Genomic DNA, 14,127 nt, shown 5'->3' on the forward strand with positions numbered 1-14,127 from the left:
GATTATTTACAGACCGCCGCCATATAGCTGGAATATTGCTGAGTGCGGCGTAAAACTAAACTCACTCACTCATTCTACGTCATAACTCAATTTATGACTGAAATCAAAATCTCCTTAACCCAACAAGTCTCTCATTCTCCAACAAAGTACGACATTGTTCCTGAAACCCACTATCCACCGTCTACATCCAAGGAGTCTGCTACCAACATTTGGTGTAAGAAGTGGGGCATACATTTGTTTTCCTTCCTCTAATATCCGCCAATAAATACCGAGCATGCAAGAAACAATCCAGACAATTCTTAGCGGGGCAAGTGGGTATGAGTATATCATGGACGGCCAGGTGAATACAATATATATACCACACACATACCAACTGTTCGTGGTGGAACATACTTTGGTAGTAAGCGCTCTAACGCTCTACCCATAGCCACATTTCATAGTGCTTGGGGCGAAGGAACATTGGAACCGTAATTCCATTACCTCAGTTGGTCCATCGGATACAATAGCTAGAAGATGGCTCTTATGTCAGTCACATGCTATACGAGAGTGCTGATGACGCAGGATTCGTTGCATGTCTCACCTATCGAGTAGCAAGTTAGAAAAAAAACGTTTACAATATTTCTAATTTTACATTTACACAGTGAGTGAGTATGGTTGTACGCCTCTTTTAGCAATATTCCAGCAATATCACGACGGGGGACACCGGAAATGGGCTTCACATATTGTACCCATGTGGGGAATCGAACCCAGGTCTTAGGCCTGACGAGCGAACGCTTTAACCGCTACCCCCACCGCCCCACATTTACACAGCCATCAACTTAACGAAAACGTGTACGTTACACTGAGTTACAATGAATTTTATACTCTGAAAAACGTTTAAGCATTTTATGCCGACATCTGTTTTCATAGACCTTAGTTAATATATATTTATGTATCTGATCTATCTAATATGAAGAGCATTACCATAAAGCATAGAAGAGTGGAGCAGCTCGGTGTTCTATTACGCTCTTCTCTTGTAAAAACAGATCCATTACTCAACGTTATCTGACCGCCAAGATCGACACCTTATTTCACCTAACTTCGTACCAATATCATGTTACAATTCTTACAAAAGTTGACTTTAATAACATATGTATATGTTATTTTTATTGTCAGTTTCAGGTCCATGGAATTTTATGTCACTGATCTTGGAAATCTTCAAAACGTCAGTGAAGCTAGATAGATGTTACACCGTCACAACACAGATATCTTCTCCAGATTGACCTATTAGGCTTATCGCTACAATCAAACACCTGCTATATAGTTAATACGTTCAGAAGCCCAGGACTGATGGACAGGTAACTGTTCCACGGCGTTATGTCTAACGTATGTTATCTTTGCAATCGAGAACCTTACAACGTAAGTAATAGGGACAGATAACGCAGGATGGATACACGCCGACAGTATCATCTTTCCCTACACAAACTCCAAAATATTTTCATATATTACTTTTCTAATATGTATAGATAATGAACTCAAACGGAATAGCCTTTGCCCTTTTGGCAGTCCCAGTACGCTTGAGTCAGATTTCCTTGAAACTAGCATACCTTTTTACCTAAGATTTTACAATCTGTATCAATCTGGATGACATGCTTAATTACACATGTAGAGGATAATGCATTTAAACCGCCAATGCCAGAGTTTAACAAGTCTCTATCATGTTGTAAAAGACAAAATAGTGATGGAAATTATAAATCAGTGCTGAACCCGGTGTTCGCCGCTCTATTAAATGCAATGTTTACACTTTGAATGGAAATGGGCACAAGCTAGGTTGTGAAGCGCACAGGTCTCTTTAATAGCTGTTTCCATCTTACCTGAAACACATGTCAATTACCTTTGCATCAAGCGGAGTTTTACAGGTAGCAAACAAAACGTGATGCAAGTGCACCCTTGTGGAATAAACTACAACACGGTACCCTTCCTCAAGACTAGCCATACTGACTTACAGGTAGAGAAGGAAAAATATCACCTCCCCATAGCATGCTCATTAAAGCTACGATACAGGCGCAAATGATGAGGCCTCCTTGACTCCTGTTAGCGGCTGACCTGCCAGCAAGCACCTGCTGTATCTCACACATCCTCTCACTAATATAGGCTCAACCCGATACATCAATGCCTGACGGACAGGTACAATATGCCTTAACAAGCTAAACGCCTAGCAGTAGACGTGGTTCAATCTGTTAGTCATATCGCAAAGGTGCAGGATGTCACACAAATATTTTGATTGTTCTAAAAACAATTATTACGGATTTTTAAAGATAAAAAGACATATTTCTTAAAAAATACATTGCATTTTCTTACCCTGTCACTTCATACGTACATGGTACAAGTAACAGTTTGAAAGTTCATATATTAGTTTGATTAAACTCTTCTTCATTCATTCTTTCCTTATCATTAATGTTTCAATATAAACACGGCTATAACCTCAATACTACTGACACAGGTCAACACACCTGTCGCTCTCATCTCATTCTTCACTGACACAGTGGCCCGACGCCGATTAGCGTCCCGATCACTCCGCATTCAGGTAAATCACGCGAACGTCTAGAATGGGGTTCATTCCCTATCACTATCTCCCTTGCACTGTCCGCATTCCACTCTCAGCCCCTCGTTCGCCCCGCATTAAGACCACCTGATGCACAGTCACGTATAATGGAAAGGGTTGGCACAAACATTTAAACCAACGTGTTGGAAAACAGCTGATTGCAAGGTGAGGTGAGAGGTCACGTCTATAACGTCACTCACGTGTCGTCCGCCTGTCGGGTTTCTAGAGGTATCACAGGTAGGAGGTCACACAGGGTCGCAGACGCTCGGCGATCATAGTCGTCCATCCCGTCAAGTATTGAAAAATATCGGTCACATATCTCCCCCTGTCTCACTCCCACTATTGTGTCTCTCACAGAATGAACCCTATACGCGTTTACATTTAAATCTTCCTGTAACGACGTATTATATAAAATGTGCACACACTGCTGTAGGGGACAGTAGGTAGTTGGCATACCGTATCATTCACAGAAACAGTATCACTTCAGTTTAATGAGTGTGCCAACATTCTCCTCCCCCATTCCTTCCCCGGCATCCAGCATGTATCTTAATTTGTCTTGACATCCAATGTAAGAAATCTCGAGTCATAAAATTATACCCAGCTGGTTCAAGTAAATTAGAGAGGGAATTCACATATAATGCACAAACACGCCTTTTAGGACTTATGTCCAAGGATCTTATTGATTTGTCACGAAAAATAAATTTAAACATAGAAATAATAAACATAGGAAGTAAAATTTAATGGCATCCAACGTACTGCAGTATGGCGTCCAGAATAGCACAATAGGGTTCGGAATAATCTGTCATAGAGACCCTGAAACAAATACATCCAAGAGAGCCCATGCAAGTCTAGATTTCCACAGTTTAAGAACGTCTCTAGGCTCCATGTCATTATGTTTCATGGTTATAATTTATCAATTGTTTAATCTGTAAAATATATTCATTTCAGAGACTAGTTGTTAGTCTAGGATCGGCATTGAGCATACGGGGAATGGGAGCCGTTTTATTGCCTGCTTTGATATGACAGAGACAGATCCCCAGCTCTATTCCTTCAATTAATCCAGTATGGATTGTTTAGGAGATGAAAAAATTAGGCGCCGAATCTTTACCAGGCATTTAAAAATGGATTGCACAGAAGGACATTGCACTTTTTGTAGATAACTATTTCTTAATTGTTTGTCTCGGCAGTTCAAGGATACTTCTTGCCCCTTCAAGACAAACAGAAACAGAACAGGGAGAAACTGCTTTTTCTTGGATTTAACAATCCACAATTGCAGCTTGTCAAACTGAATCAGGTACAGAGAAAAAAACGTCCACACTATAAATCTATAATTTCAGCATGCCAAAATACAAATTCCCACTCCGGAATCACGATTAGTGAAGAGGTTGTAGAAACATAGCGCCCCCTGGTGTGATCCAGGCGTGAGATAGCGGAGATAACTCAGGCATCTTTGTGTTAGCCACCGTGTTAACGCTATCCCATCGGCAATCTCTATGTCGCTAACATTTACTCCTGGCGAGTCAACACTAAAACAACAGCTAAAGCACGCAGCGATTGAAATGTGAAAACAGTTTCAGTATACATGTATGTTCCTAATTCAGAATCGGGATTCTGACCTGCACACTTAACGCTACCATTTCAAACTGTTATTTTAAGATGAGTCTACACTCCCTCGATTACGCAACCTTGCCAACAAAAATGAAAGCAAATAAGATATTAAAAATGTCCTTCCTAAAAGAAGACCTGAGTATAAAAGGTTTTGACATTACTCACATCAGCATGCTTGGAGTGCGGTGGATCTGGCACGAATGACAATAAGACAACAAAAAAGAGATTTGTCTTAATGTTAAACAGCATGCACACTCACAAATAAGTAAGGTCACGATATTATTGGAGATGTATTTTCAAACTCGCGAGACATGTTCTTCAAGGGCTAAACGTATTGCTGCAGACACAGAAACTGACAGAAATTAAAAAAAGGAATATAAAATCCGCAGGTAGCCCCCAAACACACGCAGTTGCCTCACAACGTACCATTGATGTATCAAGTATTCCCAAGCAGATATGAGTTGACAAAGCCATGTTTTCAAGTTCGTGATGTAGATACAGACATTGACAAAGAGATTGACATTGTTGAAAAAGATATACTCAAAAAGATTCAGATAACAGCTCTTTTGTTGGCTGGCGAAGAGTGAGTAAGTGAGTGAATGAGTTTAGTCCAATATTCCAGCTATATGGCGGCGGTCTGTAAATAGTCTGGACCAGACAATCCAGTGTTCAACAGCATGAGCATCGATCTGCGCAACTGGGAACCGATGACATGTGTCAACCAAGTCAGCGAGCCTGACCACCCGATCGCGTTAGTCGGCTGGCGAAGAAGTCTCCGTTACCTTCTGACGGCGGTTGCTCATATTATAGAAGTTCGACGTAGTCTCACCGCCCCTGAACCACCTTACTGTCCCTTCTGCCCTTGGGCGGTGGGGTAGCCTAGTGGTTACAGCGTCCGCTCGTCACGCTGAAGACCCGGGTTCGACTGTCCATGTGTGAAACCCATTTCTGGTGTCCCTGGTCGTGATATCACTGGAATATCGTTAAACGCGGCGTAAAACCATACTCACTCACTCACCCTTCTGTCCGGAGCTTGCAATACTAAAGCCCTAAATGACGCAACTCTAGATTTAACGCTAGGTTCTTTAGTCAACGAGGAGCTATTACATGTATTCCCTAGTCACAAGAAAGTATGGCTGGCAACTACACAACTAGGGGACCGGTACATGACACTCAGTCAACGTCAGCCATATTTTAACACATCGAGTTCAGTACTAGACTAACGCTTAGTCACTTAAGGTAAATACTGTGATGGAACTAAACAACACCACTTGAACTAAAAAGGAGCCCCTCAGAACCTGAGGAAAATCTGGACTAGCTTAGTTTATGGATTTGCATTTCAGACAGGGCTAGGAGGAAGGTAAAATATTGCGGTTTCACCATATGCTCTGTGAGCCCGCACACTTCAGGATACTGTCCACAGAGGTCTGTATAGGAACAGCTTGTGATGTTACAAAGCAGCTGGACTGACTGACTGACTGACTGAGTTTGGTTTTACGCCGCTTTTAGCAATATTCCAGCAACATCACGGCGGGGGACACCAGAAATGGGCTTCACACATTGTGCCCATGTGGGGATTCGAACCCGGGTCTTCGGCGTGACGAGCCAACGCTTTAAGCATTAGGCTACCCCACCGCCCCCCAAACCAGCTGGAACATTAGACGATGCACTATACGCTTTCAAAACAAAATGTCTCATGGCCATACAATTTTTTTGGACATAGCAAGTTTTGTCACGATATGCCAATCATCGGGACGATTTGTTCAAATTCTTCAATGTTTTTGTTTGATTTTTTAATACGGTTTTTAACGTCGTGATCATGGGGCCTTTGTCGGTATTTTCTTTCCATTTGGTGAGAACATTTCCGTTGAAAGTGATGAAGTAAAGGTATCTTAAGAGGCATTTGAAAATACTGCTGACATACAGATTTCCACTTCCTTATTATGTCCATGCGAAGAGAAAGATCAGTAGCTCACACTGTAGAGTGACATCAACACAAGATCAATTATACAAGTGATAACTGTCAGTCTGTGGTGAGGGGTTATACGTCTGAAAATACAAATAATGAACTCGAGGGATGACCTCGAGGGATGCCCTGGAGGGAAGCCTCCATGGCTTGAACGGGACAAAATCTCGCACTCTTCAAACGTCTGTGCCCTTGGCAACTCGCGGCACATCCTACCTCTGTGAACACACATCCTCTACTTTAACAAATTAACAAGTGCAAATCATACTTGGGGAAATTAATACTCGTTGTTTGACATAACACAGACGTTTTCATATCTAGTCATGGTTGAGTATCAATGTGGCCATTGATATGGACCCGTAATTAGCATGGTAAGTATATCTACTGTATGAGAACTTACAGACATAATTCATGAATCCATGAACGGATCTTGTACATATAAATGTCCACCCTTCCTTCTTTGCAAAGTGTAATCAATGCAAATATTCTACGCAGGGATGAAATATTAGAATTACTGTTTATCTGGCTGATCATTGCCACATTGCCTTTGGCGGTATCACAAAGAGTAACTGATAGTCTAAGGGTGCAAAAGCCTTGCAAGAGTCAAGAAGCAATCGTGACCAATCTTGAAGGTTTTCTCGGATGACATCATGGCCCCAGGATTTCACTGTTTATAAAACGTTAGAAATAATGGGCCAGACATGTGTTTTTATACAGTTTCTAAAATCCAAATATTTATCATGCACCACAAATAGAATACGAGGGAGCAGACGACAATTTCGTGACAGAACGAGAACTGGCGGGAAGTATTGAATGTGCAAGGAGAGTAAATTCACTCAGCGTTTGCCCGAACGTTAGGTCTATCAGGGGAGATAACTGTTTTAATTGTGGTCATCTTTGACAGCACACTGGCAAATCTAGCAACACAGTGCAAGACGCGACATGAGGTTTCAGCGACGTCTGGTGTTAGCACAGAAAGGATGAACCGTCTGGATGTCGATAGATGGACAAAAACAGTGTTATGTGGCCCGTGTTTGCATAATCTGTGAAGGCACATGATATCTGATTGTGAACAAGTTTTGACGTTCAATCTTATCGTTCATAAATAGGACAGGGATCACTTGAATGAACTCGTTTAAAAGTGAGTTGAACTTCAAGTGGTGGGACATTTTGAATTCTATTCTCAAATGTCAAGTGAAGGTGTCAAGATCCATAGCCGTTCTGTATCACGCGTAGGATCATTTACTGGCATCAACCCATCACAACAGGGTCAGGGTCATACGCGAATAATATGTGAATGCCAGAAAATAGGACAATGTGAATCTTTGAAGATTATATAGAGATGGTGTTACTTTAGTAAAGTATATGTTAGTGTTATGCAACAAAGTATATCATGCATGCAATAAAATCGCCATACCCTGAAATATATTAACAAGGCTTAGAACGGCCAAATATGCCAAATAAACGTCACAATAATTCACACAAGGCAACGTCCCTCTTTGAAAGTGGGGTTGCATAGCCAAGATTAATATTTCTATGAAATTTTGGCCCAAATTTACAACGAGTTTGCCTAAATGTACTCGGTCTTTTGACAGCTTGTCAGGAACGTCCACAACGTCGTTTTATCTGAAAACGACATCATAGACATAATATCATAAAAATAGATAAAGACAATTAACAAATGTACTTACCAGTCCCCCACACGCAGATATCGCTGCTCTAGAGTTGTCTTCCCCTGTCACGTGACCAGTAAAATGACATCCTCGGTGATCAAGTGTTTTGAACATAGAATCCGACACGTTCTTATATCTTCCTGTTCTCGTTTCCACGACCGTCGTCGGCGTGAGCAACTTACTGTTGACCTGCAACTTGACTTGTAACGTCCTATCTGATAATGGAATCTGGTAATGGATGACGTCATCAGAAGACGCACCTGCTTCTTCATCTACACTTCTCTTCCATATCTTATGATGTGCGTGTAATGTGTGTGTTAAAAATTCTCCATCTGAACTAACACGGCTTGGAATTACCACTTCGTAATCATCCAGGTTCTGAGCAAAGTTTTCTGGAAAAAAAATGCATTAGAAAATGGCAGATTATTTGGAATGATTGCACATGAATAACTGACAGTGGGACCTCGCTAACTCGAAATACTTTTGAGACGAATAAACAGTACAGGACAGACAGAATCTTTATAAGCGCATTGGAAATCCGCTTTTGTTATTAAGTTTTACAATCAACTCAAAGCTGCATTTTATGGTATCCAATATTACAATATATTTAAATATGCGTAATATCATGCTGGTACATTGGTGAAAAGTGAGCGAGATGGGTTTAACGTCGTTCTGAACAGTATCAGTTGAAAAAAGACTCACAGTAGGAGGAAAGCCAGGCGTAATGCAGGCAATATACGTTTACCACTAATATTGGTATGATTCGGACAAACCAAAACACATAGTGGGGCGAATCTGGGATTCGAACCTACTGTAATATATTTCTGGTACGCCTGAGTGATCACTGCACAGATGCCAATCGTTTCCCTATGTGAAAGTATCGAACAAAGTATCTATTCTTCAGTCATGAGAGGCGGTGGGGTAGCCTAATGGTTAAAGTGTTCGCCCGTCACGCTGAAAACCCGGGTTCGATTCCCCACATGGGCACAATGTTTGAAGCCCATTTCTGGTGTCCCCCGCCGTGATATTGCTGGAATATTGCTAAAAGCGGCGTAAAAACCTCATTCTCTCTTCTGTCATGAGACGTATGTACATCAATGCCGTATCAATTAATATCGTGTTTAATAAGCGTATTTCAACTACGCGATGCACATATTCCTGTTTGTTGAGTACCGAAATATCCCAACTGATAGGTGATCTATGCCGTCCCCGTCGCTTCGTGGGACGTTCGGTTTTCATCATCCCCGAGATACGTGTAGTATTGTACTTAATGTTTGTAACATGACATTCAAATGTCAGGATAAATATGAGGCTGGTATTACAAAACCCCACTCCAGACGCATCTTTTCATAATTGCCTGGGACATATTTCGTGTTTCGTTAAAGGGATAATTAGAACCATTCCCTAATCTCGCAAAATCGTTTCGTATCCTGTCTGTTCTGTGAAACGGGATTCCTGGGTCATAGTTGCCGTATTCCTAGTTCTCTTGTCATAACGTTGCCGTACAGCTAGTTCTCTTCAATTTACGGGCAATCAACGCCCAACATACCGTACAGCTTATACAAGTTCCTTCAATCAATTTACGGGCAATAATTCTAACAGTAGCCGCTTGAAGCATCCAACACGTAGATATTGAAGTATCAACGCCCATCATTACTGTACAGCTTATACAAGTTCCTTCAATCAATTTACGGGCAATAATTCTAACAGTAGCCGCTTGAAGCATCCAACACGTAGATATTGAAGTATCAACGCCCATCATTACTGTACAGCTTATACAAGTTCCTTCAATCAATTTACGGGCAATAATTCTAACAGTAGCCGCTTGAAGCATCAACACGTAGATATTGAAGTATCAACGCCCATCATTACCGTACAGCTTATACAAGTTCCTTCAATCAATTTACGGGCAATAATTCTAACAGTAGCCGCTTGAAGCATCCAACACGTAGATATTGAAGTATCAACGCCCATCATTACCGTACAGCTTATACAAGTTCCTTCAATCAATTTACGGGCAATAATTCTAACAGTAGGCAATAATTCTAACGTAGATATTGAAGTAGCCGCCCATCATTACCGTACAGCATACAAGTTCCTTCACACGTAGAATATTGAAGTATCAACGCCCATCATTACCGTACAGCTTATACAAGTTCCTTCAATCAATTTACGGGCAATAATTCTAACAGTAGCCGCTTGAAGCATCTTACACGTAGATATTGAAGTATCAACGCCCATCATTACCGTACAGCTTATACAAGTTCCTTCAATCAATTTACGGGCAATAATTCTAACAGTAGCCGCTTGAAGCATCTTACACGTAGATATTGAAGTATCAACGCCCATCATTACCGTACAGCTTATACAAGTTCCTTCAATCAATTTACGGGCAATAATTCTAACAGTAGCCGCTTGAAGCATCTTATAACACGTAGATATTGAAGTATCAACGCCCATCATTACCGTACAGCTTATACAAGTTCCTTCAATCAATTTACGGGCAATAATTCTAACAGTAGCCGCTTGAAGCATCTTACACGTAGATATTGAAGTATCAACGCCCATCATTACCGTACAGCTTATACAAGTTCCTTCAATCAATTTACGGGCAATAATTCTAACAGTAGCCGCTTGAAGCATCTTACACGTAGATATTGAAGTATCAACGCCCATCATTACCGTACAGCTTATACAAGCTTATAATAAGTTCCTTCAATCAATTTACGGGCAATAATTCTAACAGTAGCCTTCAATCAATTTACGGGCAATAATTTAACAGTAGCCGCTTGAGCATCCAACACGTAGATATTGAAGTATCAACGCCCATCATTACCGTACAGCTTATACAAGTTCCTTCAATCAATTTACGGGCAATAATTCTAACAGTAGCCGCTTGAAGCATCCAACACGTAGATATTGAAGTATCAACGCCCATCATTACCGTACAGCTTATACAAGTTCCTTCAATCAATTTACGGGCAATAATTCTAACAGTAGCCGCTTGAAGCATCTTACACGTAGATATTGAAGTATCAACGCCCATCATTACCGTACAGCTTATACAAGTTCCTTCAATCAATTTACGGGCAATAATTCTAACAGTAGCCGCTTGAAGCATCCAACACGTAGATATTGAAGTAGCTGCCAACATACCGTACAGCTTATACAAGTTCCTTCAATCAATTTACGGGCAATAATTCTAACAGTAGCCGCTAGAAGCATCCAACACGTAGATATTGAAGTAGCTGCCAACATACAATACACTAAAGCCGTCGACGACGCAACTCAGTGACGCTTTTCAAGTCAGTGTTATGAGCTGTTCATTCGTATCAATCAACAGAAACGCCTATCTTTATCGACAGTAACGTCAAAACACAACACAGCCGTAAAGCATGAGGTATTCGTTCGTATCCGCAAACCAAATTGTATTAGCCATAGTAGTTTACAAGTAATAATTTTTCATATCGTTTCAGACCGTGTCATTACTACTGTCACATTGGGGAGGACTGTAAGGTAAGTTAGTTGTTAAAGCGTTCGCTCCTCAAGCCAACGGCACGAGTTCGATTCCACACAAGGGCAAAATGTGTGAAGCCCAATTTGGGCTGTACAATGCAGGAACATTGCTAATAGCGGCCTAAAACTAGTCCTGTTTGTTCATATATGAGCAAGAGAATGTTGTTCTAAATGTCGGTCAGTACTAATTAAGCTCTTGTGTGCCATTAACCAAATCTGGACAAGGCTGTCCAGTGGGTGACTGCATGAGCACCTATGCACATCCTATGAGTGCGATAATACACGCACACGCACGCACGCACGCACGCACGCACACACACACGTGCGCCTTGTCAAACTTTATAACTAGGATCTTCGCAGTGAGTTTCTAAAACCCCACAACGTAGTACTATAATATAGATTACAAGCTAACGGGTTCCATAGGCTGTAATCTGCAGCTCGTGAGGGGATCCACATACCACTGCATTCAACAGGCAGCAACGGGGGAGGGGCTGTCTATTGGTTAAAGTATTCCCCTGTCACGTAGATAACCCGGGTTCGTACACCCACGAAGCTGCAACCCACATTCATTTCCAGTTTTACGCCGCTTCTAGCAATATTCCAGCAATACCACGGCGGGGGACGCCAGAAATGAGCTTCAAACATTGCACCCATGTGGGGTGTCGAACCGGGGATTTAACCACTATAGCCCTTTCGGAAAGAAGCTCCTGGTGACTCGAAGACTACCGATTAATTCAGTTAATTCGAGTGAATGGAGAGCATGTGACTTGGTAACAAAGAAAGCTGCTGCTCCACGTGAAGGATGCAACGGAAACCAAACAAATTACTATCAATACTGCTATTTGCTAGTAATTGATGCTACGAACACTGACACCCCTTCCAAAGAAAGTGCATGAGAGATCATTAAAACCGTTTCTTTACTATAAAATAGAAACGAAACTAGAATTTCAAGCTTAAGATTACATCAGGTGAGTACTCCATGAGTTGTAACTGTTGTTATCCAAGTGTAACATTTCCCTGTCACATATTACTGTAACTGATTGATGGCATTTATTGGAAGTAATACGCCTATTACTGTAACTGATGGGGAACATTTATCGGAAGTAATACGCCTATTACTGTCACTGATGGGGAACATTTATTGGAAGTAATACGCCTATTACTGTAACTGATTGATGGCATTTATTGGAAGTAATACGCCTATTACTGTAACTGATGGGGAACATTTATTGGAAGTAATACGCCTATTACTGTAACTGATGGGGAACATTTATTGGAAGTAATACGCCTATTACTGTAACTGATGGGGAACATTTATTGGAAGTAATACGCCTATTACTGTAACTGATTGATGGCATTTATTGGAAGTAATACGCCTATTACTGTAACTGATGGATGGCATTTATTGGAAGTAATACGCCTATTACTGTAACTGATGGATGGCATTTATTGGAAGTATTTATTGGAAGTAATACGCCTATTACTGTAACTGATGGATGGCATTTATTGGAAGTAATACGCCTATTACTGTAACTGATGGATGGCATTTATTGGAAGTAATACGCCTATTACTGTAACTGATGGGGCATTTATTGGAAGTAATACGCCTATTACTGTAACTGATTGGAAGTAATACGCCTATGGGATGGCATTTATTGGAAGTAATACGCCTATTACTGTAACTGATGGATGGCATTTATTATTACTGTAACTGATGGATGGCATTTATTGGAGTAATACGCCTATTACTGTAACTGATGGGGGACATTATTGGGAATACGTTTATTGGAAGTAATACGTCTATTACTGTAACTGATGGATTTATTGGGTAATTATTACTGTAACTGATGGGGAACATTTATTGGAAGTAATACGTCTATTACTGTAACTGATGGGAACATTTATTGGAATTATTGGAAGTAATACGCCTATTACTGTAACTGAGTAGATGGCATTTATTGGAAGTATTATACGTCTATTATTACTGTAACTGCGCCTATTACTGTGGATGGCATTTATTGGAAGTAATACGCCTATTACTGTAACTGATGGAAGGAACATTTATTGGAAGTAATACGCCTATTACTGTAACTGATGGGGGGCGTTTATTGGAAGTAATACGTCTATTACTGTAACTGCAGTAGGGCGTTTATTGGAAGTAATACGCATATTACTATAACTGCAGTAGAGCGTTTATTGGAAGTAATACGTCTATTACTGTAACTGCAGTAGAGCGTTTATTGGAAGTAAAACGCATATTACTATAACTGCAGACGGGCGTTTATTGGAAGTAAAACGCCTATTACTGTAACTGCAGTAGACGGCGTTTATTGGAAGTAAAACGTCTATTACTACAACTGCAGTAGAGCGTTTATTGGAAGTAAAACGCATATTACTATAACTGCAGAAGGGCGTTTATTGGAAGTAAAACGTCTATCACTGTAACTGCAGAAGGGCTTTTATCGCAAGCAGCACGTCTATTACGGTAACTACTGTAGGACTTTAATTGGAAGATGCACACCTACCAGGGTCGCAGATGGTGTATTTACAACAAACCATTCAAAACAAACAGAAGGGTGACTAACCTCCTTGGGTGACAACTCCTTTTCTTACGTTTGCTTATGACTAATTGGGCAAGGTAGAGTTACATAACCACGCGGCCACGATGACAGCTCTTGAAGTAACACCACGCGAAGATTTCCACGCCATGACATCACACCATTAAATGTACACATTTCTTTAGTCCATTTCGTTCTTCAGCTGCTAATCACACGGCAAAC

General features: G+C 40.9%; 1 protein-coding gene across 1 annotated transcript in view; it reads right to left on the bottom strand.

Moving 5' to 3' along the window:
* The window catches only part of LOC124289541 (A disintegrin and metalloproteinase with thrombospondin motifs 7-like), a 135,334-nt gene that overhangs the window by 104,910 nt on the left and 16,297 nt on the right, over positions 1–14,127 (bottom strand). Inside the window, 1 exon segment of the mRNA XM_046726123.1 lies at positions 7,850–8,223. Within this exon segment, the coding sequence (XP_046582079.1) occupies positions 7,850–8,223 (374 nt within the window).

Source organism: Haliotis rubra, unplaced genomic scaffold (genome assembly GCF_003918875.1).
Source record: "Haliotis rubra isolate DU_JTF1 unplaced genomic scaffold, ASM391887v1 Scf112, whole genome shotgun sequence".
Classification (NCBI taxonomy): domain Eukaryota; kingdom Metazoa; phylum Mollusca; class Gastropoda; order Lepetellida; family Haliotidae; genus Haliotis; species Haliotis rubra.